The 25,191-nt window shown below is 45.7% G+C and overlaps 1 protein-coding gene and 1 long non-coding RNA gene across 4 annotated transcripts in view; one reads left to right on the top strand and one right to left on the bottom strand.

Annotated features, from left to right (window-relative positions):
• Nucleotides 1–25,191, top strand: part of ADAMTS14 (ADAM metallopeptidase with thrombospondin type 1 motif 14) — a 308,575-nt gene that overhangs the window by 181,793 nt on the left and 101,591 nt on the right. For all 3 annotated transcript variants that reach the window (XM_077454435.1, XM_077454434.1, XM_077454436.1), the window contains exons 12-13: nucleotides 15,182–15,357; nucleotides 19,314–19,447. In XM_077454435.1, the coding sequence (XP_077310561.1) occupies nucleotides 15,182–15,357; nucleotides 19,314–19,447 (310 nt within the window). The remainder of the gene's footprint in view (nucleotides 1–15,181; nucleotides 15,358–19,313; nucleotides 19,448–25,191) is intronic.
• The window catches only part of LOC143930276 (uncharacterized), a 52,970-nt gene continuing 32,633 nt past the window's right edge, over nucleotides 4,855–25,191 (bottom strand). The window contains exon 3 of the long non-coding RNA XR_013262744.1: nucleotides 4,855–5,636. This is a non-coding gene — a long non-coding RNA (uncharacterized LOC143930276). The remainder of the gene's footprint in view (nucleotides 5,637–25,191) is intronic.

The following is a 25,191-nucleotide window of genomic DNA, read 5'->3' on the forward strand; positions in this document are numbered from 1 at the left end:
TGTAAGATTACAGTACTGTGTGTGTTTTGTGTATTTTTACTTTTTTGAATTTGGCGCCGATCTCCGCTCCTGTGCGCCATAACGTCGCAGGGAACGGAGCTCGGTGGCACTCGGGCACTGTGTGAATCGAGCGGAGGACAGCTCGATCACACAGTGCGGAGGACATCGCTGGATCCAGGGGACAAGGTAAGTAACTCTCCCTGTATCCAGCCATGCGATCCCGAGTGTGGCTCGGGGTTACCGCTTATGGTACTGAAATCCCAACCCGAGCCAGACTCAGGATCACCACCAGGGAGGTTAAACAGTGCATTGAGGTCAGCTTGTTAGTTGGAAACATCCTATAAGGACGTTATTTCATTGCATAGCTTGGTGTCATCTGCAAAGACTGAAATGGCACTTTTAATCCCAGACCCTATATAATTCATAAAGGTATTAAAAAGTAAGGGTCTCAACACTGAACCTTGGGGTACACCACTGATAACCTTATACCATTCAGAGTAAGAATCATTAACCACTACTCTCTGAATTATGTCTTTTAGCCAGTTTTCTATCCATTTACAAACTGATCTTTCCAAGCCTGTAGATTTTACCTTACACATTAGGCCTCATGAACACGAGACGCAGTTAAACGCGTGTTCAGATGCAGTTGGACACTTTTTTCAACTGCCCCTGAACTCATTCAATGTTATCCTATGTATCCATGCACACAGTCTAGTTTTTTGCCGTTTTTATGCAGTTGCGTTTAACCTCGTTTTTCCAGAAGCAAAAAAATGGGTCCAGACGCAAACATTTCCACGTTTCAGACGCAAAACGCTGCTAAACGTGGCTAAACGCGGCACCCGCGTTTAGCCGCGTTTGCGTTTATATGCGTTTTTAAAGGAATACAGTTTTTTGGACCTGAAAACTCAGAAATATGATCTGAGAATGACATTTTGTGACCCGACTTTGGGGGCCCATATCTTGGGGCTTATTGCCAGGAACACCAAATTTGGTATGCAGACACTGTGGATCTAGCACTATAACATATCCAAATATGGGGTTCCTATCACTAAGTGACCCCAAGATAGGGGGCCCCAAACTCGGGTCGCAAAATTTAATGCACTTTTCTGCATCAGAGACTGATATTTTGTGACCCGAATTTGGGGGCCCATATCTTGTGGTCAATTATTGCCAGGAACCCCAAATTTGGTATGCAGATACTGTGGATCTAGCACTACAACATATCCAAATATAGGTAGGGGGCCCCAAATTCGGGTCGCAAAATGTCATTCTCTGATGCAGAAAAGTGCATGACATTTTATAAATATATACACATACCTGATCGTTACCAACAGACGTTCCTCTGGTGACACACTGTTTCTCATATTGGTGTCCACGAATGCCAGACCAGGTCATACTTTTTCTAAGAGCAGATCAAATGTGACAATGGACATCCGGCTAAAATTAAAAAACTTGTCGGGGTAGGTACGCAGCTGCACATACATGTTTGTGAAATATCCAACGGACATTCGCTGTCCCATCAACGGATGGGTCCAATCTCGACGAGCTCTGACTCTGGACCTCTCACGAAATTTGCGACGACGTTTCTGTCTCATCAAGAGCAACATCAGGAGCATTTCCTGACATATATTCAATATGGGATCCATTTCAAAATATATACCACAGAAAGAGAGGCAAATGCAAGTGTAAAACTGCTCTCTATGCTGCTGCTGCTCACTCTGATCAAAATAGCAGAAATAGTTAAAAAAAACATGCTTTGAGAGCTTGGGGAGGGTCTACATGATGTTATCTTTATAAACGCGTCTAAATGCGTATAAACGCAGTTTTCACCTGCGTCTCGTGTGCATGAGGCCTTAGTCATGAAATAGCTCCACGGAAATGTGATGGGAACTGTTGGCCTGGATAAATGATTACTGTTTAAGTTTAGGGTTGCTCTGCTCTTTGTGAATGTCATGTCATGAGTCCCTATATACAGGGCCTTGAAAGAGTATTCATACCCCTTGAAATTTTCCACATTTTGTCATGTTACAACCAAAAACGTAAATGTATTTTAATGTGATAGACCCACACAAAGTGGCACATAATTGTGAAGTGGAAGGAAAATGATAAATGTTTTTTCAACATTTCTTACAAATAAATATCTGAAAAGCGTGGCGTGCATTTGTATGCAGCACCGCTGAGTCAATACTTTGCAGAACCACCTTTCGCTGCAATTACAGATGCAAATCTTTTTGAGGATGTCTCTACCAATCTTGTACATCTAGAGAGTGAAATTCTTCTTTGCAAAATAGCTCAAGCTCTGTCAGATTGGATGGAGAGCTTCTGTGACCAGCAATGTTTAAGTCTTGCCACAGAGTCCCAATTTGATTTAGCTTGGGACTTTGACTGGGCCATTCTAACAGCTTTGATCTAAACCAGCAAGCTTTGGTCTAAACTATTCCATTGTTGCTCTGGCTGTATGTTCAGGGTCATTGTCCTGTTGAAAGATGAACCTCTACCCCAGTCTCAAGTCTTTTAAAAACCTCTATCAGGTTTTCCTCTAAGATTTCTAAGATTGGCACCATCCATCTTTCTATCAGCTCTGATCAGCATCCCTGTCCCTGCTGAAGAAAAGGATCCCCACAACAAGATGCTGCCACCACCATGTTTCACAGTGTTGATGGTGTGTTCAGGGTGAGGTGTAGTGTTCATTTTCTGCCACACATAGCGTTCTGCTTTGAGACCAAAAAGTAAAAATTTCTTCCATGTTTGCTGTGTCCCCCACATGGCTTCTCGCAAATGGCACACAGGAATTCTCATGGCTTTCTTTCAACAATCGCTTTCTTCTTACCACTCTTCTATAAAGGGCAGATTTGTGGAGTGCACTACTAATAGTTGTCCTGTGAACAGATTCTCCCACCTGAGCTGTGGATCTCTGCAGCTCCTCCAGAGTTACTGTGGGCCTTCTGACTGCTTCTCTGATTAATGCTGTCCTTGCCCCGCCTGTCAGTTTAGGTGGATGCCATGTCTTGGTAGGTTTGCAGTTGTACCATATTCTTTCAATTTTTGGTTAATGGATTGAACAGTGCTTCATGAGATGTTCAAAGCTTTGGATATTTTTTATAACCTAACCCTGATTTAAACTTCTCCACAACTTTATCTCTGACTTGTCTGGTGTGTTCTTTGGCCTTCATGATGCTGTTTGTCCACTAAGGTTCCCTAACAAACCTCTGAGTGCTTCACAGAACAGCTGCATTTATATTAAATTACACACAGATGAACTTTATTTACTAATTAGGTAACTTCTGAAGGCAATTGGTTCCACTAGAGTTTAGTTAAGGGTACCAGAGTAAAGGGGGCTGAATACGAATGCACTCCACACTTTTCAGTTATTTATTTGTAAAAAAAATAATTGAAAACCATTTACCATTTTCCTTCCAATTCACAATTATGTGCCACTTTGTGTTGGTCTATCACTTAAAATCCCAATAAAATACATTTACACTTTTGGTTGTAACATGACAAAATGTGGAAAATGTCAAGGGGTATGAATACTTTTTCAAGGCACTGTATCTCTGGTTGTCTAAGGACTGGTTATTCTGGGTCACAATGGGGTGGATTGTCCTGGGTCTATGCCATTTTGCTCCACCTTGCACGCTACAGGCGTGAGTGTCAAGAGGTTTTAGAACACTGAAACATGCAATCAGCTCTGTAGAAGAAACCTCAAATGTTGCTCATACACCAAAAGTTGGGCATGTACAGTACCTATTTTAAATTTAAAATTGACTTGATGTGTGGGCACACACTGCAACAAGACACAATATAAAGGTATTGTAGTCACTTGAAAAAAAATTATTAAAGCTTTACAATGAAATTCCAAAGTAACATCATTAGCCATGGAAATTTGTAAATAACCAAATAACTCAACAGGCACCATGGCAGTCTAATTATTTACCACAAAGACTTTTTGTAAGAACAGTCACATTATGTCCTGTTATATGCTCTGATTTGGAAAATGAAGTACTAGGAATAAACAAAATGCTACTAAGTGTAAAAAGTAATTTAAGGAATAAGTATGATACTTATGAGACATACTTTTTTTACAGTTTCATTGCATCTAACAATTAGTTTGGTGTTATGCTAAGGTTAGTTGAACTCTACAGTAGCCCACTGAATGCAAGCTATAAAAGACTCACATATCTTAAAATTTCATGGAACAACAGATTTAAATTTTATGGCATTCAAATTAGCACGGTATTGTGTTATCACATTCAATTTAAACCTGATACTGTGATCTTATATATCATGCATGCTTGTGATATTTAGAAGTTCACTAGTATATCTGTGGCCTTCAAAAAGCATTTTTAGTTCAGTAACTTTTTTGTTGAGTCAGTAAAGTCATGCAGCTTAGGGTTACCCTTTAAAATTGATGCAGATTTGTAGTAAAAATATAAAAATAATTTTAGAAGATAACGGGTTAATCTTCCCGATGGAATTTGGTGTTTGAATCAATAGTGTCTTTTATCACAAGTAACACAGATGTTCACATTTTAGCCAGTTTTGCATCTAACAATGATACCATATACAGTCATGGTAAGAGAAGGGGGGGGCTACAAAATATTACAGCATTTTTTTTTTTTTTAGAGAAGTCAAACAGAGGTCAGCCAATAGTGTGTGAGTTAAAGTGATGACCAGATATTTTGCAGCCTGTTCATTCTCAGTTTGACTTTCCTTTAGTGTGTGTCAACAAACGCTGTGTGCAAACGCAAGTAAGAGATATTTTCTATATAGCCAGGGCTCTTATATAATCCATATACTTATTCTGGAGTTTGAAAAGCTCCCATTGTCAGACAAAATCACAAGTCAAAATTTTTAAACCATTCTGTCACACGGTTCTATTTATTTTTAAAGTGTTACATCACACCAGAGTTTTAGAAGTACCAGACCACAAAATTAGGTATTGCTTAAAAAAAGTGGTATTTGCCATTGGCGTGTTTATATGTTCATCAGGGAGTATGGTCCTGTGTATTTCTTTTACACATACCATTTGTCTTGAGTCATACCGTGGGCATTTTCTGCAGGTATAGTCAAACATGACACTGTAGCAATTTTTCAAGATACGTTCTTTAAGCTGCAAAGGACTAAACATGTTTAGACCTGAGATATACTTTAGTGACTATAGAAGATAACCCAACAATTAGCTGCTACTAAGCAATGTCTAATAAGTTTAAATACAGAAGATTGAATAGATCAGACTTCTAACTTGTGCCCTGTATCCCTTCAAATTCCAGTTCCCCAAAATGTAAACATATGTTATGCTTCTGGTGGTTCTTTCTTCTCCATATAGTCACATCTGTATGCTCTTTTTGTTCTTTCCCCACCGTTTTTTTTTTCTTTTTTTCAGATAACATAAACACAGACTTGGCACAAGGGATATAGCAAAACAATAAATTTTCAGAAGTTTGGATTTATTGAAGGCAAATGTTAATATAGCTCAAAGCCATCATTTGCTGTTTCAACTGCTTCTACTTTCTCAGATGTTTTTTCTTCTTTTTCTCGTTACCCCTCTCATTTATTACTGCTGTACGTCATCACAAGACTTAGCGGTTTATACTTTAAGACAATTGAGCCTTGACAAAATGTGTTTTCAGAGGTGCCTAAAACATAAGAGACCTTTAAATCAAACATTTTATGTGAATGGAGAAAGTGATGATTTACAAAATATAGTGCACCGAGATCTGCAAATAGTATTCAAATATTTTATTGTTGTCACTATATATATATATATATATATATATATATATATATATATATATCATAAAATATTACAGTAGAGACATCAACAAGGAACTTGTCATTCCATTTAATTCCAAAGAGGCGATTTATGTGGTCATGCACAGTAGGAAACAATTTAAAAAGTTTTGTGAAGTATTTTTTTAAAAAATTAATAATTTAAATAGGCAGGTCTTTTGCTGATTTTTCATTTCAGCTCTGTAATGACACATGCTTAGTCACAAATAAATCTTTCAAATTATAAGCCAAAACCTTTTACATTTTTTGATAGGGAATTGATTTTCTGGTACCTGTGTCCCATTGCGTAGATTCGTTTTCACTTCCTGTCTCATAAACACAACAGGAAGCAAAAGGAATTTTAAGTGAGAGAAATCAGTTGATCGGTCTCACCAGAAAAAATGTAACCATTAAAAGTTCTACCGTCTATTTCTGTTCTGGTGATAATTCAAAATGTTGGTGGTCATTATCAGGATAAATAGAGTGGGTGAATTGCCCTAGTGGAGACACAGTGGTGGTTATTTCGTAAAAACTAAAGAGTGCAAAACCTGGTACAGCTTTGCATAGAAATCAATCAGCTTCCAGGTTTTATTGCCAAAGCTTAAAATGGAAGTAAACCCATTTTTTTTATCTTGTACCTACAGGTAAGCCTACAATAAGGCTTACCTGTAGGTACAGTGAATATCTCCTAAACCTTTATGATTTAGGAAATATTCACACTGCATGCAGCCAGTGACGTCACAAGCTCATACGCTCTGAAGGGACGGCATACCCTTGCCGTCCCTCTAGAGCTCCATGCCATAGTATGTGACTCCCGCTCACAGCCAATCAGACGGCCGGAGGACACAAAACCGAATAGTGGACAGGGATGAAGATGGAAGCACCTTCAGCGGTGACAGCGCGCCGCTGGAGGGCTTCGTTCTTCGGTAAGTATTTCATAATGTGCTAGTATGAAACACAAACTGGCACTTTATGCCACTGTCCTACAGGGTTAAAAAAAATGTGGTTTACTACTGCTTTAATTGAACCAGCTGAAGTTAGAAGCTGATTGGCTATGATGCCCGGATGCACCAGATTCGGAGTGCACCAATTTTAGTAAATCTACTCTGGTGAAAGTCTGTGAGAGCACAAAGACACTTCGGATTTCAGCGACACCTGACCACATTTTCTGGTACAATAAATTTTTTTTTTGTCAAATAACTTTTTATTATCTTAAAGTGAAACATTACACGTCAAACACTTCAGTTCAGCATTGGGGGAGCGGAAAAAAAGGGATCAGAAAAATTACAGGGGAGAACATACCACAAAAGCATATTGGCCTACATAATACAGCCACCTGGAGCAGGTACCAGCCAGGCCAGGTAGAGCTATTCACAGACAGCATGTTCTGCAACACATGTAAAACAGGGATACAGTCCATCCAGCAATAGACCTATCCTCTAGACTTAACCGCCAAACCAGGGTTGCAATCCGAGGATACGTGTGGTAGCGAATAATATAAGACACTTATAATACACTTTAATCCAAACAAACACCCCCCCTCAAGGGGGGGGTCTGGAAGAATAATAGGCATAAGAGAAAGGAAGAAGGGAAAAAGAAAGAAGATGGATAGAAAGAGAGAGGAAAGGGGTACCTAAGGATAGAAAGAAAGATAGAGAGGAGAGGGAGGGGGTATGGGTGGGTAGTCATCCGAAAACTTCCGCTTGCCTGTCAGGGTCGATCGTCCTTAAGATTCCAGTGGTTCCAGACTGCGTCGTGTGCTTCCAGCCGGTCCTGTATCCTGGCGGTCATCCTCTCCATAAGCTCCACATCTCTGATGCGGGCGTATAATGCGTCCGGGGTAGGGGGGTGTGTTTTTTTCCAGTGGAGAGCAACCAGACACCTCGCTGCGGTCAGGATGTGGCGGGATAGTTTCTGTAGGGATTTGGACAATTTGGGGAAAGGGACTCCCAGTAAAAAGTGCTTTGGGTGTAAGTCCAGGGGTTGGTCCAGGATACTGGCCAAGAGCGTACGGACTTCCGTCCAGAAAGGGACTATACGAGGGCATTGCCAGTATATATGCAAGAGGGTGCCCTTATGTCCCACACATCGCCAGCACCGGTCTGTTGTAGAAGGGTAAATAGCGTGCAGGACGTCCGGGGTCATGTACCAGAAGAACAATATTTTGTATGCGTTCTCCCTGTAGAGCGTACACATGGAGCTCTTGGATGCCTGCGACCAAATCATCCGCCATTGCTCCTCCGTGAACACTTCACCCAGAGCCTCCTCCCATTTAAGCATGTATGCATGTTTGCCGTTAGGGCCCATAGGAAAGGCGTTAATTATTTTATAAATATCCGATATCATCCCCTTCTGTGCCGTACCTGATGAGATTACTATTTCAAACATGGTAGGCGGGGAGAAACGGAGGTCAGAGGATATGGTCTGGGCAAAGTGACGGATTTGCAAGTAACTATAGAAGCTCTGCCGGGGGAGGTCAAACCGGGATTGGAGTTCAGTGTAAGTCAGTAGTCTCCTAGATCTGGGATCCACCAGAGATCTCAGCTGGAAAAGGTTCCGGGAGGACCAGGGGTGTTGCATCTGGCGAGATAGGCTATCTGGCACTAGAGGGTTGGATATAAAAGAGGTCAGGAGCGATTTAGCTGAGGTCAGGGCAAATGCCTTGGAAGACCTACGCCATAGGTTCTGCAGGTGGGACATAGGGCCCAACAATTGGGACTGAGGGATCGCTGCCGCCGCACTCCAGAGCATACTATTAGGGTGTGTAGGGGCCAACCACCGGGATTCAATTTCCGACCAACGATTGTGGGGCCTCTGGGTAGTCCAGGAGGCGACCGCGCGGAGTTGGGCAGCCTGATAATATCTGACTAGGTCCGGGAACGCTAACCCCCCATCCGATTTGGAGGCGGTCATGACCGAACGAGGTATCCTGTGCCTTTTATAATTCCATACAAATCGAAGTAGGTCCCTTTGCAATTTTTTCAGGTGAGAGGAGGGGACTGGAATGGGGAGGGTCTGAAAAAGGTAGAGGAGTTTCGGGAGGATAACCATCTTCACAGAGGCTATTCTACCAAGCAGAGATATCTGGTGTTTCCGCCACTTTAGCACGAGACGCCTAATATCTCCATAGAGGGATGGGTAGTTTGCCTGATAAAGGGAGGTATAGGTTGGGGTGATGTTTACCCCCAGGTATCGAAGGGAGGTGGACCTCCAATGGTAGGGGAAGTTGGATCGTTCAACGGTGGAATGTTAATCGGAAGGGCTTCGGATTTCGACGCATTAAGTTTGTAACCCGATAGCTCACTGTAACGTTCCAGCTCCATATGCAGGTTGGGCAGGGATATTCTGGGTTGGGTAAGAGTGAGAATTACGTCGTCCGCAAATAGTGATATCTTAAACTCCTGGCCTCGCACCGGAACCCCTCTTATAGCCTGGTTCCGCCTGATAGACGCCGCCAGGGGTTCAATACAGAGGGCAAATAGTAGGGGTGACAGCGGGCATCCCTGACGCGTGCCGTTGGAGATGGAAAAGGGGGAAGAGGTGGCAAAGGGAGTCTTCACTTGAGAGGACGGGTCGGTGTAAAGATGTTGTATGGCTCGCAGAAAAGGTCCCTCCATCCCTATGTGGGTCAGAGTGGCGAAGAGGAAGGGCCAACCCAGTCTATCAAATGCTTTTTCTGCGTCCAAGCTCAGGAGCAGGGACGGCACTTCCTCCCTGTTCGCCACCTCGACCAGGTCTATCACCTTCCGGGTGTTATCCCCCGCTTGTCGGAGGGGGACAAAGCCCACCTGGTCCTTATGGATCAAAGAGGGTAGGACCTTGTTAAGGCGCATGGATAGCAATTTAGTGAAAATTTTTAGGTCCGCGTTCAGCAGCGCAATGGGTCTATAATTCGCACAGTGGATGGGGTCCTTATCTGGTTTGGGGATTAAGGTAAGGAAGGAACGTTGCATATCTGGGGGGACGGGTGTTTTCTGTAGAAAAGCATTAAAGAGTCTGCTCATATGCGGGGTTAAGAGGGGAGAAAATGCTTTGTAATATTCGTAGGGCAGCCCGTCTGGGCCTGGGGACTTATGTGCGGGGAGGGATTGAATGGTCTCTCCCACTTCGTCTTCCGTGACGGGTTTGTTCAAAATGAGCAAGTCCGAATCTCTAATTTTGGGAATGGCGCTGTCGGACAAATACTGCTGTATACGCTGTGAGACCTCCAGCGACACTGGGTTGCTAGGGATGTCAGGACTATTATAGAGCTCCGCGTAAAAGCCCGCAAACGTATCAACTATGTCTTTGGGGTGGGAGACAACCGCATTAGATCTAGTTTTTATCTGGTGTGGGGCAGAGAGAAGGGTTTTGTCTTTGAGCTTCCGCGCTAGAAGGGAGTGTGCCTTATTGCCCCTGTCATAGTATGTCTGTTTGATCCTCAGAAGGGCCTTCTCGACGCGGCGAAGCGCCAGGTCCGCCAGCGCCGTACGCAAATTAACAATTTTCCTAAGGAGTGGTACCGTCGGTGAGGCCTGCAGGTTCTGCTCTAACTGTCTAAGTTCCTTCTCGGTGTTAAGCTTGGTGGCCGCGACGTCTCGCTTCAAGGCCGAGGAAAGCGCAATGCATCTACCCCGCATCACCGCCTTATGGGCTTCCCACACAGTGGAGAGGGGGATGTCTGGGGTCAAATTCTCAGCAAAATATTGACGCAGGGTCATGGTTAATTCCGTTTGAGAGGGAAGGTGCTGAAGAAGGAAGGTGTTCAGCTTCCAATTGTATGGCCGGGTTATCGGGGGGCCTATATCTAGGGTAAGTAAGATCGGGGCATGGTCCGACCAGGAGATCGGCAGGATAGATGCGGCACGCGTCGCTCTCAATGTAGCATTATTAGTGAAAAAATAGTCAATTCGAGAGTGCATGTGGTGAGGGGCTGAGTAATATGTGTACTGCCGATCCCCGGGCCGGAGAGCCCGCCACGCGTCGAACAATGCATAGCGGCGAGTAAGTTGCCGAAAAAGCCTCGAATCCCGAAGGGCTCTAGGCGAGGGGACGCGGGTGGGCGCTGTCTGCCGATCAGCCGTGGCCGAGTGAGCCAAGTTAAAGTCTCCTCCCACCACCAAATAACCGTGGTCTTCCTTAAATAGTCGCGCAAAAACCTTGGAGAGGAAGCTATGCTGATGGACGTTAGGGGCGTATAGCGTGCACAGGGTGATCGGCCGTGACTGCCATGTACCCTTAAGTATCAGGAAACCCCCCCGAGGATCGCTGTAGTGATCAACATAGGTAAAGGGTGCTCCTTGTCGGATCAGGACAGCCACCCCCGCTCTCTTGTGGGATCCCGAGGATAGATACACAAGCGGAAAGCTCCTGGAGGCGAAGGCAAAAGATCCCCCTCTGTCAAAGTGCGTTTCCTGAACCAGGATAATATCCGCTCCCGACTGTTTAAACTCCCTTAGTGCCAGATGCCGTTTCCTGTTTGAATTTAAGCCGTGAACATTCATAGATAGAATCTTAGCCATCAGTCAAGTCCGGGGGGGGTGGGGGGGGGTAGGGGAGCGGTCTGTGTTTAGTAAATCTTACCCGACCACCACGTCCAGGATGGACCGCCAGGAGCCAGGAGCAGACGCTTTCCGGTCGTAGGGCCCCGCCACTACGTGTCCGATCCCTGCAGGCAGCGGAAGGATGACAGAGGAGAGAAAAGAGGGGGAAGTAGAAAGTGAGAGAAGGGAGAAAAACATTAGTACCACAAAAGAGGCATTGCATTGAAAACATGGGCCCATAACCGGACCAAACAAAGGGCAATATACGGCCCCGGGTAAAAAAGTTATCCGGGACTACGCGGATTCCCAGGGGGCCACCAGACCCAGGGCACAAGGCCTGGGCCTGGCGGCCGCATAGGAGTCCAGGTCTCCTCATTCAGGTCCTAAGGAGGAATAGAGGAGCTTAATATGTGTAAAAACTTGAACAGGAACAGAATCACTAAAGTATAGATAATATGAATAAAGTAACTAAAAATGAAAAGCAACCCCAAAAAAAAAAAGGGGTTAGAGGGAGGGTCGTGAGAGCAAGGGGGAACCCACTCTCCCGAATCTCCCAACCAGCAGCCTAAGTGCGGTTGATTGTTGAAAAGGCACCAAAGGGGAAAGGGTAATGAGTGCAACTAGAACTAGGGCAAAACAACGTCTGATCACTACGCCGCTAAGCGGTCCGGGACGCTGCAAATCTTCATCTCCACCGGCAACAGGTCGCGGAGGGCCAACTAGGCCGTGATGAGAAAAGTTAAAAGTCACTTGGAAAAGAGAAAAAGGGGGATGAAGGGCCGGGATCTTCAGCCAGGGCCTTGCCTCTTAGGTTTGTTTTGCGTATCCCGGTTTCTGGGTCGTTGGCGTGGGGGGACCTTTTGCCACAGCGTCGGAGGGGTGGGTTGAGTAGCGATGAGGTCCCAATCGGGAAGCCTGGGTGGGCGGATGCCCAGGTCCTCGCAAAAAGTCGGCAGATCTTCAGGGTATCTCAGGGAGGCCGATTTACCCTGATGTTTGGCAGTGAGGCTAAATGGAAAACCCCAGCGGTACTGGATCTGGGCTTCTTGCAGGGTACGGAGCAAGGGTTGGAGAAGTCTACGTTTTTGCAGCGTAATCCAGGAGAGGTCCGGGAAGAGTTGCACTGGGTGGTTCCGGAAAGACACCTCACGGGCTAAACGGGCTTGTCGCAGGATATCCTCCTTGAGGTGGAATGAGTTGACTCTGCAAATAAAGTCCCTGGGGCCAGAAGTAGCATTTTTGGGGCGTAGGGCCCTATGAGCTCTGTCCATCTCAATAAATTTAGTGGGGGGTTCTCCGAGGAGAGTGTTGAATAGCTCCTGCAAGATAATCTGAGCGTCCTCTGGGCCCTCCGACTCCGGAACCCCACGTACTCTGATGTTGTGCCGGCGCCCCCTATTGTCCAAATCCTCCACATGGCGCTGCATATCTCTCAGGAGCAAGTGGTGTTCAGCCCCTTGCGTTTGGGTTTTGTGGACCGCAATTTTGGTTTCTTGTATCTCCTCTTCAGCCATCTCCACCCTGTCCGCAAGGTGCTTAAGGCCCGAGTGGAGCGTTTGTATTTCCGCCCGACACGTGGATTTGACATCTTCAATCAGTTGTTTAAAATCCTCTTTAGTAGGGATCGCTTGTAAGTATTGTTGCCACTGAGGATACGGTGGTGTTGTGGTCATGTCTCCCGGGTCGTCCCGGTCTGTGTGATGACGTGGCGACAGTGGTCTAGGGTCCGCGGGGCCTGCAGTACGTGAGGGGGGGGCATGCTCAGGGAGGGAATCCCAGACCCCCGGCCACTCTGAAGCACAGGCCAAGGGAGGTGGCTGGTGTCGTCCCCTGGTATCCTGGGGTGGAAGGGCTGCGGACCCCCCCGGATAAGCCGTCATCCCTGGTCGTTCCCCGCAATCACGTGTGGGGGAGGGGTGCCCCGAGGTGCCCAGCCTCTGGGACTTAGGTGGGGGCGACCCCGAGTCATGGTTCAGCAGGGGTCCGTCCATTCCCCCGGGCCCCCGGTACGCCCAGATCAGGGGCTCCTCAGGGGGGGGGAGGGCAGGAAAGTCCTCGGCTGCAAAAGAGAGGGGGGACCCCTCGGACCCAGCACTGGAGTCCGGGGGCGTCCGGAGCAGCCTGGGCAAGGCCAGTGAGCACTGAGTGTCCGGAGGTGGGGGGGACCTACTGCCAGAGGGCCCCAGGCCTAGTCCACCCCCCTCCCTGATCTGTCCAGTCCCGCTCAGAAACTCCTCGCCGGCGTCTAAAGCCGCGGACGTGCGGTGGGGGGACTGCGGTGCTGTGCAGCATGGGGTTAGAGAGGGTCCCAGGGAGGGCCTGGTCTTGTGCCCTGGCGGCGGCGTGGTAGGCCGCAGGCCTAGCTGGGCGGCCTCGGAGGCGGGCGGGACCGGGGTTTGACTCACCGCACCGAAGGCCTCCGGGCCCGGGGACGTCATCTGCGGTGGTCCTCGATCTCTCGGTCCGTGCTGGATGTGCGGATGGGCCCTGCGGGCTGGAGAAGGAGCCCGCGCCGGCGCGGCTGCGGCCGCCGGCGCCATTTTGGGAGGCCCGGCGGTCGGGAGCTCCGTTGTGGAAAAGAAGGACCGGAGGTCCGTGGCAGTGCCCAGCGACGGTGCGGGAGGTCCCCTGGAGCTGGAGGACCGTGTGGCCCTAGATTTCCCCATCGGATGGAGCTGGATTCTCCCCTTTGGTGCGATATAGCTGAGGCTGGTGGGAGAGCAGGAGACTTAGGCTGCCATCCGGGTCGACTTCCGGTCACGCCCCGGTACAATAAATTTTATTGTTGCACGTGAAAGTAACAAGACAGCTAATTACCCACGCAGGGGTTGTACAACAATGAACGGGACTGACAGAGTCAACTCTTCAGCACTCTATCAAAAACAAAATAAAACATTTTTAGCTTACACTTTTGCACACACTTTAGGACCAGACAGTAAAGGTGCCACTTTTTAAACAGGAAAGGTACATATCCATAGTTGGAAAATTCCTAGAAAATAACTTGAATGAACCGATTCCATTAGCACTAAGCTGTGAGAAATAGTGCTTTTGACTTGTGGAAGATGGAATAGTCTGCTTCATTGTAATATCAATTTCTGGATGGAAGTCCTAAATGCTCTGTGAAAACATTACGAACACCAGGTGTAACATACAGTGGGGTTGATTTACTAAAAATGTGTAAACTCTGGTGCATGGTAGTCAATCAGCTTCTAACTTCAGTTTGTTTAATTAAAAGGAAGGTATGTTTTTTTTTTATTTATACTTACCTATATGGATGCAGCATCAGACTGATGCTGCATCTGTCCCCCAGTGTCTCTGCACTGAGAACAGAGCCAGCGAACATCGCAGATGGCTCGGTTTTCACACATCCCAAGAGGAGAGTTGCTGACTGTCAGTCAGCTTCTCTCCTCTCTGCTCCTCCACGCTCATAGGAGCGATGAATTGTGGAGGGGCGGGGAGCGCCCATCTTAGTGGCTCGCTGAGACTGCCAAAATTAAGGCAGCTGGCGGATCCAGACTTGGGAAGTCGAGATGACGCGCTGTCTTGACTGGTGGCAGTGACCTCAGCGGAGAGAAGACTTCAGACTGCTCTCTGCTGAAAATGGGTCACAGTAGTGCAAAACGAATTGCACTTCTGTGACCCAGAGGAGAAGCCCAGCCTAAAAAGCTCAGGCTGGACTTCTCCTTTAAGCTTTGACAAAAAAACAAACTAGAAGCTGATTGGTTTCTATGCAGAGCTGTTCCGGTTTCTGCACTCTCCAGTTTTAGTAAATCAACCTCTGTATTTGTACGTTTCCATTTCCAGTTGTAGCCTTTGTGTATTGGACGGTGAAATCAGCTGCCTGCTTTGTTTGTCCAGCATCATTTATTTGTTATTTTTATGTTCTGCAGTCCAGCTTATGGTGGTCGAGATTGTCCTGGTCCCACCTATGAATATCAGATGTGTAACAATGAAGAATGCAGAGGACCATTTGAAGATTTCCGTGCTCAGCAATGTTCACAACGTAACTCATACTATACTTACCAGAATACCAAGCACACTTGGCTTCCCTATGAGCATCATGATGGTGAGAGTGCTTCAAGTTCTGTTTTAACAGCAATATCTATTCAGTACAATTCTAAATATTGTGTGGTGCTCACATGTAACAGAGTTTTGTTAAACATTCGTTAAAACCTAAATGTGAATTTAAATGTAATCATCCATATTCCCCCAACTATCACATATCCCTAACACTTATCCTTGCCCTTACACCTGACCTTATCCTTCCTTTTTTAACCCACACCACCCTAAAACTTCCCCTATACAATAAACACTTGCCTTATAGTGGAAATAAATGTAAATGTAATTGCAGACAGGCTTTTTATTGCAGAAGAGACATGCAAGATCTCATGTTTGCATTCCTTTGTGGAACGTGCACTGAGTTGGGCATTTGCAGCTCAGGTTTCATTCCAGCACAGTACCAGTGTGCCAGGATGACTGCAATCCAGCACATGTGCAGGAGTGACATCATCCCGCATCAAAATAGACAAAGACATGGAAGAGCCTGGGAAGAATATGCAAGCGCGCAACCTAGCGTTCATTAGACCTTCAGTTCAGTCTTAAGCAGGGCCGTCTTTAATATTGATTGGACCCTGTGCAAACATTTTCTTAGGGCCCCCCTCCCCCCATGCAATTTCCCTTTCCACCTTCTCTGAGACATACAATAAATAGCAGCTAGACTTAAAATCAGTTTACTGTATCAGATCAGGCAGCAATTGCGATTGGTTGCCAGAGGTTACAGCATATCATTACTGCTTATTGACTGGTTGCTAGAGGTTACAGCACTCCTTAAGGCTCACTGATTAGTTTCTAGAGGTTACAGCACATTTCTGCTTGTTGATTGGCTGCTAGAGATTACTGTACAGTAATACTGCTCACTGGTTACAGCACATCTTCTCCTCACTGCAGGGGGGGCATGATATACCTATGAATGCTGCCTTTATTTACATATCAATGCCGTTTGCCTCAGCTATTTACATATGCATGTGACTGCTATTTACATATGAATGCCAGTATTTACATGTAAACACAGGTCTGCAGGTGAGTCATCTGTACACAACAATAGGGCAGAGCTGAGCAGCATCAGCACAGGACTAAAACTTCAAGGGACAAGGGAATGTAAACTGGGATAGTTGGCAAGTATGAAGCAGCTGCTTTGGGCCCCACAACAATGACAGGGCCCTGGGCAGCTGCCCCTTTTGCCCTGCTTCAAAGACGGCCCTGGTCTTAAGCTGTATCCAATCTCCAAAAATTACTTAGGGATATTTCTGGTGACAACAGTCTATTGTCGCGTACACACAATTGGACTTTCCGCCAACAAAACCATGGATTTTTGTTCAAAGGATGTTGGCTCAAACTTGTCTTGCATACACATGGTCACACAAATAATGGCCCAAAATTTCGAACATGAGAACGCGGTGACGTACAAGACGTACGACGAGCTGAGAAAAAGGAAGTTCAATAGCCAGTGCGGCTGTTCTGCTTGATTCCGAGCATGCGTGAACTTTTGTGCCCCGGACTTGTGTACACATGATCGGACTTTCCGCCAAGAAAGTTAAGTTGGCTGAAAATTTGAGAACCTGCTCTCAAACATTTGTGGGCGGAAATTCCAACAGCAAATGTTTGATGGAGCCTACACATGGTTGGAATTTCCGACAACAACCTCACATCCAACATTTCCCTTGGGAAAGTCTGATCGTGTGTACGTGGCATAAGACTGAATTTTACTTAGGCCGCGTACACACGGGCGGATTGTCTGCCCAACTTAGTCCGCTGAACCGTGTTTCAGCCGACAATCCGCTCGTGTGTGGGCTTCAGCGGACTTTTTCAGCGGACAGTCTGACGGACTAAGTCTTTCGGAATTTCCGTAATTTTGTCCGTCCAAACTTGGTTTCAGCGGACAGTCCGCTCGTGTGTAGGCAAGTTGGACGGACGAAGTATGGCACATGCTCAGAAAGGATTTACACGCCGAAGGTTGCATTGCAGTGTATTGGACGTCGAATTTCTAGTCCCGTCGTACGTGCCATACACGTCATCGCGCAAGCTTTCGGCGGACTGTCTGCTCATCGTGTGTGGTCAAGTCCGTTCATTCAAAAGTTGAACGGACTGTCTGTCGGATTGTCTGACGAACTTAGTTGGGCAGACAATCCGCCCGTGTGTACGCGGCCTTACTGTGAAGAAATTTTCTAACATTCTGGTCTGTGTACAGGATAGGAATGAAAGGAAATCACAGTAGAACACATGAAAAATCCTTCTCTACTCTATCCAAAATGAAAAAAAAAAATCACCACCTTTATTATGATAAACCAATACTTTACTATCACCTGAACTATGGAGCCAGGTCCCACTTTCCCCTGTGCCAGTTCGTACCATGTCCTCCTAAAATTGTGGTGTTGAAAACTCTTGGGTCACTTTTGAAGAATTCTGCTTTAGTATATTCTGTGCAGAGTACTACTAGGGTAATCATGAATGGTATTAAATGTTCTGAAAAAGTCTCTTCTTAACCACTTCAGTTCTGGAAAATTTACCCCCTTAATGACCAGGCCATTTTTTGCGATATAGCACTGTTACTTCAACTGACAATTGCGTGGTCATGCGACACTGTACCCAAATATTTTTTTTCCTCTAAATAGAGCTGTCTTTTGGTGGTATTTGATCACCTCTGCTGTATTTATTTTTTGTGCTATAAACAAAAAACCATTGACAATTTTGAAAAAATATATATATATATATATATATTTTACTTTCTGCTATTAAACATGTCCAATAACAAATGTAAAAAAATCGAATTTCTTCATAAATTTAGGCCAATACATATTTTGCTACATATTTTTGGTAAATAAAAAAAAACAATTAGCGTATATTGTTTGGTTTGCACAAACATTATAGTGTCTACAAACTATGGGATAAATTTATGGAATTTATTTTTATTTTTTTACTAGTAATGGCGGCGATCAGTGACTTATAGCGAGACTGCAATATTGCAGCAGACAAATCAGACACCTGACACCTAACTAATGCTTTTGACACTTTTTGTGGACCAGTGACACTAATACAGAGATCAGTGCTAAAACTATGCACTGTCACTGTACTAATGACACTGGCTGGGAAGGAGTTAACATCAGGGGCGATCAAAGGGTTAACTGTGTGCCTATATAATTATTCAGTTTAGTGGGGGTGGTGTTTTTACTAGTGGAAGACATGGATCGGTGCTTTGCAGAAACACAGTATCCATGCCTTCTTTACTGACAGAACGGTACTCTGCCTTGTTTACACAGACAAACTGCCATTCTGCCTGTGTACGGAACAGTCAGCAGGTGGCGGTTAACATGGAGTCCGCGGGACACACTGATCAGCTCCTGCTGTGTAAAATTACAAGGGAAGCGAGCCGCCGACAGTGCGCACTCCTGCCCGATACCCAGTGCAGGATCACGTATATATACACGAGATCCTGCGCTGCGCAGTGCCGCCGCCCTGTAGTAGTAAATCTGCTATGGGGCAGTCGGCAAGTGGTTTGTGTTATGCTACATTCACACAGGCAGGTAGGAATGCATAGAGGACACAGCATCACTCTGTGCTATGGCCACCTACAAACTAGCTGCGGCCCATTTGTGTGTGACCAGAACTCTGCAGAATCTCAGACTGCATACTGTCTCTGACCAGGGTTGGTTAGCAGCCGCTGACAGCTACTGCTGTTTGCTCAAAGTATTTTCATGCAGCGTTTAGTACCCCCGGCAAGAATGTACTGATTCTCACCAAGGGCTAACCCTGTGCAGGCATGAGAATGTAACCTTAAGGAATAATTTCTTCAGCACAGGATATAGCACAATATAATTATTTTAGGTAGGATGTATAGACAGCATTGATAGTTTGTATCCACCCTCTAAAAATAAGGCCAGTGAGGAGATGTAGGTAGTTCAGTTATCTTAAATGAAGTGTTATATCCACCATCAAAACTTTACTGCAATCTTGTTTTCATTGCAGATGCTCAGAAGTGTGAACTCATATGCCAGTCCAAGGAAACAGGAGATGTGGTATTCATGAATCAGGTGGTTCATGATGGTACCCGCTGCAGCTATAAAGATCCATACAGTGTCTGTGCCAGAGGAGAATGCGTGGTAAGTGCTTAGATCTAGACCATATAACAGCCAATTCTGTAATGAGATACTACCATTGACAGAGCATGACCTTTTTATATATTTTTTTTAACAGATCCCATTTGGGATTATTCTGGATCAAAATAATATTGTCTTTTTTAAGTTCTATGTGAAAACATTGTTATAGCCAGGTAGTGCCATGGTTGGGATTTGAACCAACAACCCTAGTGCTTCTAGGTGGAAGTGCTGATCACTTAGCAACTGTTTTGCCCAACTGCGCCCTTAACTGCAAAGATAGCCAGATGGGGTATGCATATATCCTGTTGGAAAAATTATACCCCCGTCGCGAAAATCCCCCGTTTATGAAAATCATATCTCCGCAGATCACTTTTCCAAGGTGCATCAATAATATCAATAATAGCTACACATCTAAATTTAGCATAATTGTCATAAGAAGAAACCAATCTCTTTATCTGGTATATATTCCAGTAATCTGAACATCACGACATCACCCCTCCAGCCTGCGGGTCACTGGCAGCTGCTTTGCCCAATTACAAAACAATTCACTCAGTAGCCAGTGTGACCAGAACTGGCTATTAGGACTTGGAGAATTAGCAGCTCACAAGTTAAAGTGGAGTTCCACCCGAAAGTGGAACCTCCGCTTATATGCTTCCTCCCCCCCTTTGGTGCCACATATGACACTTGGCACCTTGTTTTTGACAGGTACCCTATTCCACTTCTGGGAAAAAGCACTGCGGCGCCATCCCTTAGAAGTTTGCCCCTCCTTCCCCGCCGCCAGGACAGTTAGAAAGCACAGTGCGCTTCGCGCATGCACAGTAGAGAACCAGCTGTGAAGCTGAAAAGGCTTCGCTGCCAGTTTTCTTTACCTTGAATGGTGCAAGCAGCACCTGAGAGCCAATCCAAAAATTGGCTTTGGATGCGAACATCTCAATAACCCTGGACAAGTAAGTGTCCTAATATTAAAAGTCAGCAGCTACAAATTTACATTTACATTACCTCAATTTTTTTTTTTTGGGGTAGGGGGTGGAATTGCTCTTTAACCACTTGCCGACCGCCGCACGACGATATACGTCGGCAGAATGGCACGGGCAGGCATATGGGCGTATATATAAGTCCCTGCCTGCCCGCGGGTGGGGGGCCCGATCGGGCCCCCCCCCCGGTGCCTGCGGCGGTCGGCATTCCTTCGAGAGCGATCCGGGATGAGGGGGCGGCCATTCATTCATGGCCACCCCCTCGCGATCGCTCTCGACGAATGGAAATCCTCCGTGACATCACTTCCTCTCCTGTAATGTAAACACAGGAGAGGAAGTGATGTATTCTCTCCTCCGTGTCGGTATTTTTCGTTCCGGCACCGAGGAGAGAGGTTCGGTGAGTTGCACCAACACACCACACATACAGTAGAACATGCCAGGCACACTCACACCCCCCCTTTACCCCCCGATCACCCCCCCCAATTACCCCTGCCCCCCCAGTCACAGTGACACCAATTGCATTTTTTTTTTTTTTTTGCATTGGTGTCATTTGTGACTGTAATAACTGTTAGGGCAGTTAGGGTTAGCCCCCTTTAGTTCTAATGTACCCCCATAACCCCCCCAATAAAGGTTTAACCCCGTGATCACCCCCCGTCGCCAGTGTCACTAAGGCTGGGTTCACATTGCAGCGGTTTGAGAACGGATGTGATTCGCACCGCACTGCAGTGCAAATCACATCCGATCTCTGTGCGATTCGAGTTCAGCCATACAGATAGTATGGCTGAATTCGTGTCGCACCCACCGCACCCGCCGCAAACTCGCACGGGACCCTTTTTTTGGTCCGCAGCAGAATCGGATCGCATGGGTGTTCACACCATGCGATCCGAGTTTGCAGATCGCACTGCGATATGCGAACTGATCTGGGGGTGTCATTATTTCACTGACACTCCCAGCAGTTCGCATAGGGCAGTGTGAACTGCCGCCGGGAGGCATGCGATGCGGGAACCCGCCGCGGATTCGTGGCGTTCCCGCATCGCTCCAGTGTGAACCCAGCCTAATAAGCGATCATTTTTCTGATCGCTGTATTAGTGTCACAGGTGACGCTAGTTAGGCAGGTAGGTATTTAGGTTCGTCGCAACTTTTTATAGCGCCAGGGACCCCCATATACTACCGCATAAAGCCCCCTGATTGCCCCCTAGTTAACCCTTTCACCAGTGATCACCATATAACTGTTACAGGTGACGCTGGTTGGTTAGTTATTTTTTTATAGTTTCAGGGCACCCGCCATTTATTACCTAATAAAGGTTTAACCCCCTGATCACCCGGCGGGTGTCATTTGTCACTGTAATAACTGTTAGGGCAGTTAGGGTTAGCCTCCTTTAGTTCTAAGGTACCCCTCTAACCCCCCCAATAAAGGTTTAACCCCGTGATCACCCCCCGTCGCCAGTGTCACTAAGGCTGGGTTCACATTGCAGCGGTTTATGAGAACGGATGTGATTCGCACCGCACTGCAGTGCAAATCACATCCGATCTCTGTGCGATTCGAGTTCAGCCATACAGATAGTATGGCTGAATTCGTGTCGCACCCGCCGCACCCGCCGCAAACTCGCACGGGACCCTTTTTTTTGGTCCGCAGCAGAATCGGATCGCATGGGTGTTCACACCATGCGATCCGAGTTTGCAGATCGCACTGCGATATGCGAACTGATCTGGGGGTGTCATTAACATTTCACTGACACTCCCAGCAGTTCGCATAGGGCAGTGTGAACTGCCGCCGGGAGGCATGTGATGCGGGAACCCGCCGCGCATTCGTGGCGTTCCCACATCGCTCCAGTGTGAACCCAGCCTAATAAGCGATCGTTTTTCTGATCACTGTATTAGTGTCACAGGTGACGCTAGTTAGGCAGGTAGGTATTTAGGTTCGCCGCAGCTTTTTATAGCGCCAGGGACCCCATATACTACCGCATAAAGCCCCCTGATTGCCCCCTAGTTAACCCTTTCACCAGTGATCACCATATAACTGTTACAGGTGACGCTGGTTGGTTAGTTATTTTTTTTATAGTTTCAGGGCACCCGCCATTTATTACCTAGTCTCACTAGTGTACCCCTAAATTTAGGGGTGTCTACTTTCCAAAATGGGGTCATTTGGGGGGGGGGTTTGTGCCATCTTGGCATTTTATGGCCTTCAAAACTGTAACGCCCTTAGAAAGCCTGAAGGCGGTGCTTGGTTTTCGGGGCCCCGTACGCGGCTAGGCTCCCAAAAAGTCCCACATATGTGGTATCCCCGTACTCAGGAGAAGCAGCAGAATTTATTTTGGGGTGTCATTTCACATATGCCCATGGCATGCGTGAGCAATATATCATTTAGTGACAACTTTGTGAAAAAAAAAAAAAAAGTTTGTAATTTTCCCGCAACTTGTGGCAAAATATAAAATATTCCATGGACTCAACATGCCTCTCAGCAAATAGCTTGGGGTGTCTACTTTCTAAAATGGGGTCATTTGTGGGGGTTTTGTGCCATCTTGGCATTTTATGGCCTTCAAAACTGTAATAGGTAGTGAGGAGTGAAGTCAAATATTTACGCCCTTAGAAAACCTGAAGGCGGTTCTTGGTTTTCGGGGCCCCGTACGTGGCTAGGCTCCCAAAAAGTCCCACATATGTGGTATCCCCGTACTCAGGAGAAGCAGCAGAATTTATTTTGGGGTGTCATTTCACATATGCCCATAGCATGTGTGAGCAATATATCATTTAGTGACAACTTTGTGAAAAAAAAATTAAAAAAAATTAAAGTTTGTAATTTTCCCGCAACTTGTGGCAAAATATAAAATATTCCATGGACTCAAAATGCCTCTCAGCAAATAGCTTGGGGTGTCTACTTTCTAAAATGGGGTCATTTGTGGGGGTTTTGTGCCATCTTGGCATTTTATGGCCTTCAAAACTGTAATAGGTAGTGAGGAGTGAAGTCAAATATTTACGCCCTTAGAAAACCTGAAGGCGGTTCTTGGCTTTCGGGGCCCCGTACGCGGCTAGGCTCCCAAAAAATCCCACACGTGTGGTATCCCCGTACTCAGGAGAAGCAGCAGAATTTATTTTGGGGTGTCATTTCACATATGCCCATAGCATGTGTGAGCAATATATCATTTAGTGACAACTTTGTGTAAAAAAAAAAAAAAAATTATTTTTTTGTCATTATTCAATCGCTTGAGGCAAAAAAATAAAATATTCGATGGGCTCAACATGCCACTTATCAATTTCCTTAGGGGGTCTACTTTCCAAAATGGGGTCATTTGGGGGGGTTTTGTACTGCCCTGCCATTTTAGCACCTCAAGAACTGAGATAGGCAGTCGTAAACTAAAAGCTGCGTAAATTCCAGAAAACGTACCTTAGTTTGTAGATGTGACAACTTTTGCGCAAACCAATAAATATACAGTTATTGACTTTTTTTTTACCAAAGACATGTGGCTGAATACATTTTGGCCTAAATGTATGACTAAAATTGAATTTATTGGATTTTTCTAATAACAAAAAGTAGAAAATATCATTTTTTTTCAAAATTTGCGGTCTTTTTCCATTTATATCGCAAAAAATAAAAATCGCAGAGGCAATCAAATACCATCAAAAGAAAGCTCTATTTGTGGGAAGAAAAGGACGCAAATTTTGTTTGGGTACAACATTGCATGACCGCGCAATTACCAGTTAAAGCAGCGCAGTGCCAAATTGTAAAAAGACCTCTGGTCATTTACCAGCAAAATGGTCCGGTCTGAAAGTGGTTAACCACTTGCCGACCACCCGCCCCAGTTATACTGCAGCAAGGTGGCTCTGCTGCGCAAATCACAGTAGGTCTACATTGGCTTGTGAACTCGCTTTTGTGTGCGCTCCCTCCCATTGGCCAGTGGGAGAGCCAATCTATGTCCACCGGCCACCCACGATCGTTCCCTGCAGTAATAAAACGGGGATCTGCCTGTGTAAACAAGGCAAATCTCTGTTCTGACAGAGGAGATCGCACGGATCAGGTCTTTCTACAATGCAGGAAAATGGATCTGTGTGTTGTCCCAGTGAGCCCTTCCCCCATACAGTTGGAACACACAGTGAGGGAACACAGTTAACCCCTTCATCGCCCTTGATGTTGACCCCTTCCCTGCCAGTGTCATTAGTAAAATAACAGTGCATATTTTTAGTACTGATTATACAGTATGTTACTGGTCCCCAAAAAAGTGTCAAAAACGTCCGTCAGATGTCCAATCTGTCCTCCGCAATGTCGCAGTCCCGCTAAAAAATCACTGATCGCCGCCATTACTAGTAAAAAAATAAATAAATAAACATGCCATAAATCTATCCCCTATTTTATAGACTTGATAACTTTTGCCCAAACCAATCAATAAGCTTATTGGGATTTTTTTTTACCAAAAATATGTAGCAGAATACATACAGAGTCTCACAAAAGTGAGTACACCCCTCACATTTTTGCAAATATTTTATTACATCTTTTCATGTGACAACACTGAAGAAATGATGCTTTGCTACAATGTAAATGTGCGTGTGCAGCTTGTATAACAGTGTAAATTTGCTGGTCCCTTAAAATAACTCATACAGCCATTAATGTCTAAACCACTAGCAACAAAAGTGAGTACAACCCTAAGTAAAAATGTTCAAATTGGGACAAAAGTCTCAATATTTTGTGTGGCCGCCATTATTTTCCAGCACTGCTTTAACTCTCTTGGGCATGGAGTTCAACAGGGCTGCCACTGGAGTCCTCTTCCACTGCTCCATGAT

The sequence above is a fragment of the Lithobates pipiens genome, unplaced genomic scaffold, assembly GCF_037356315.1.
Source record: "Lithobates pipiens isolate NorthernLeopardFrog02 unplaced genomic scaffold, aLitPip1_a1.2 Scaffold_25, whole genome shotgun sequence".
Lineage (NCBI taxonomy): Eukaryota > Metazoa > Chordata > Amphibia > Anura > Ranidae > Lithobates > Lithobates pipiens.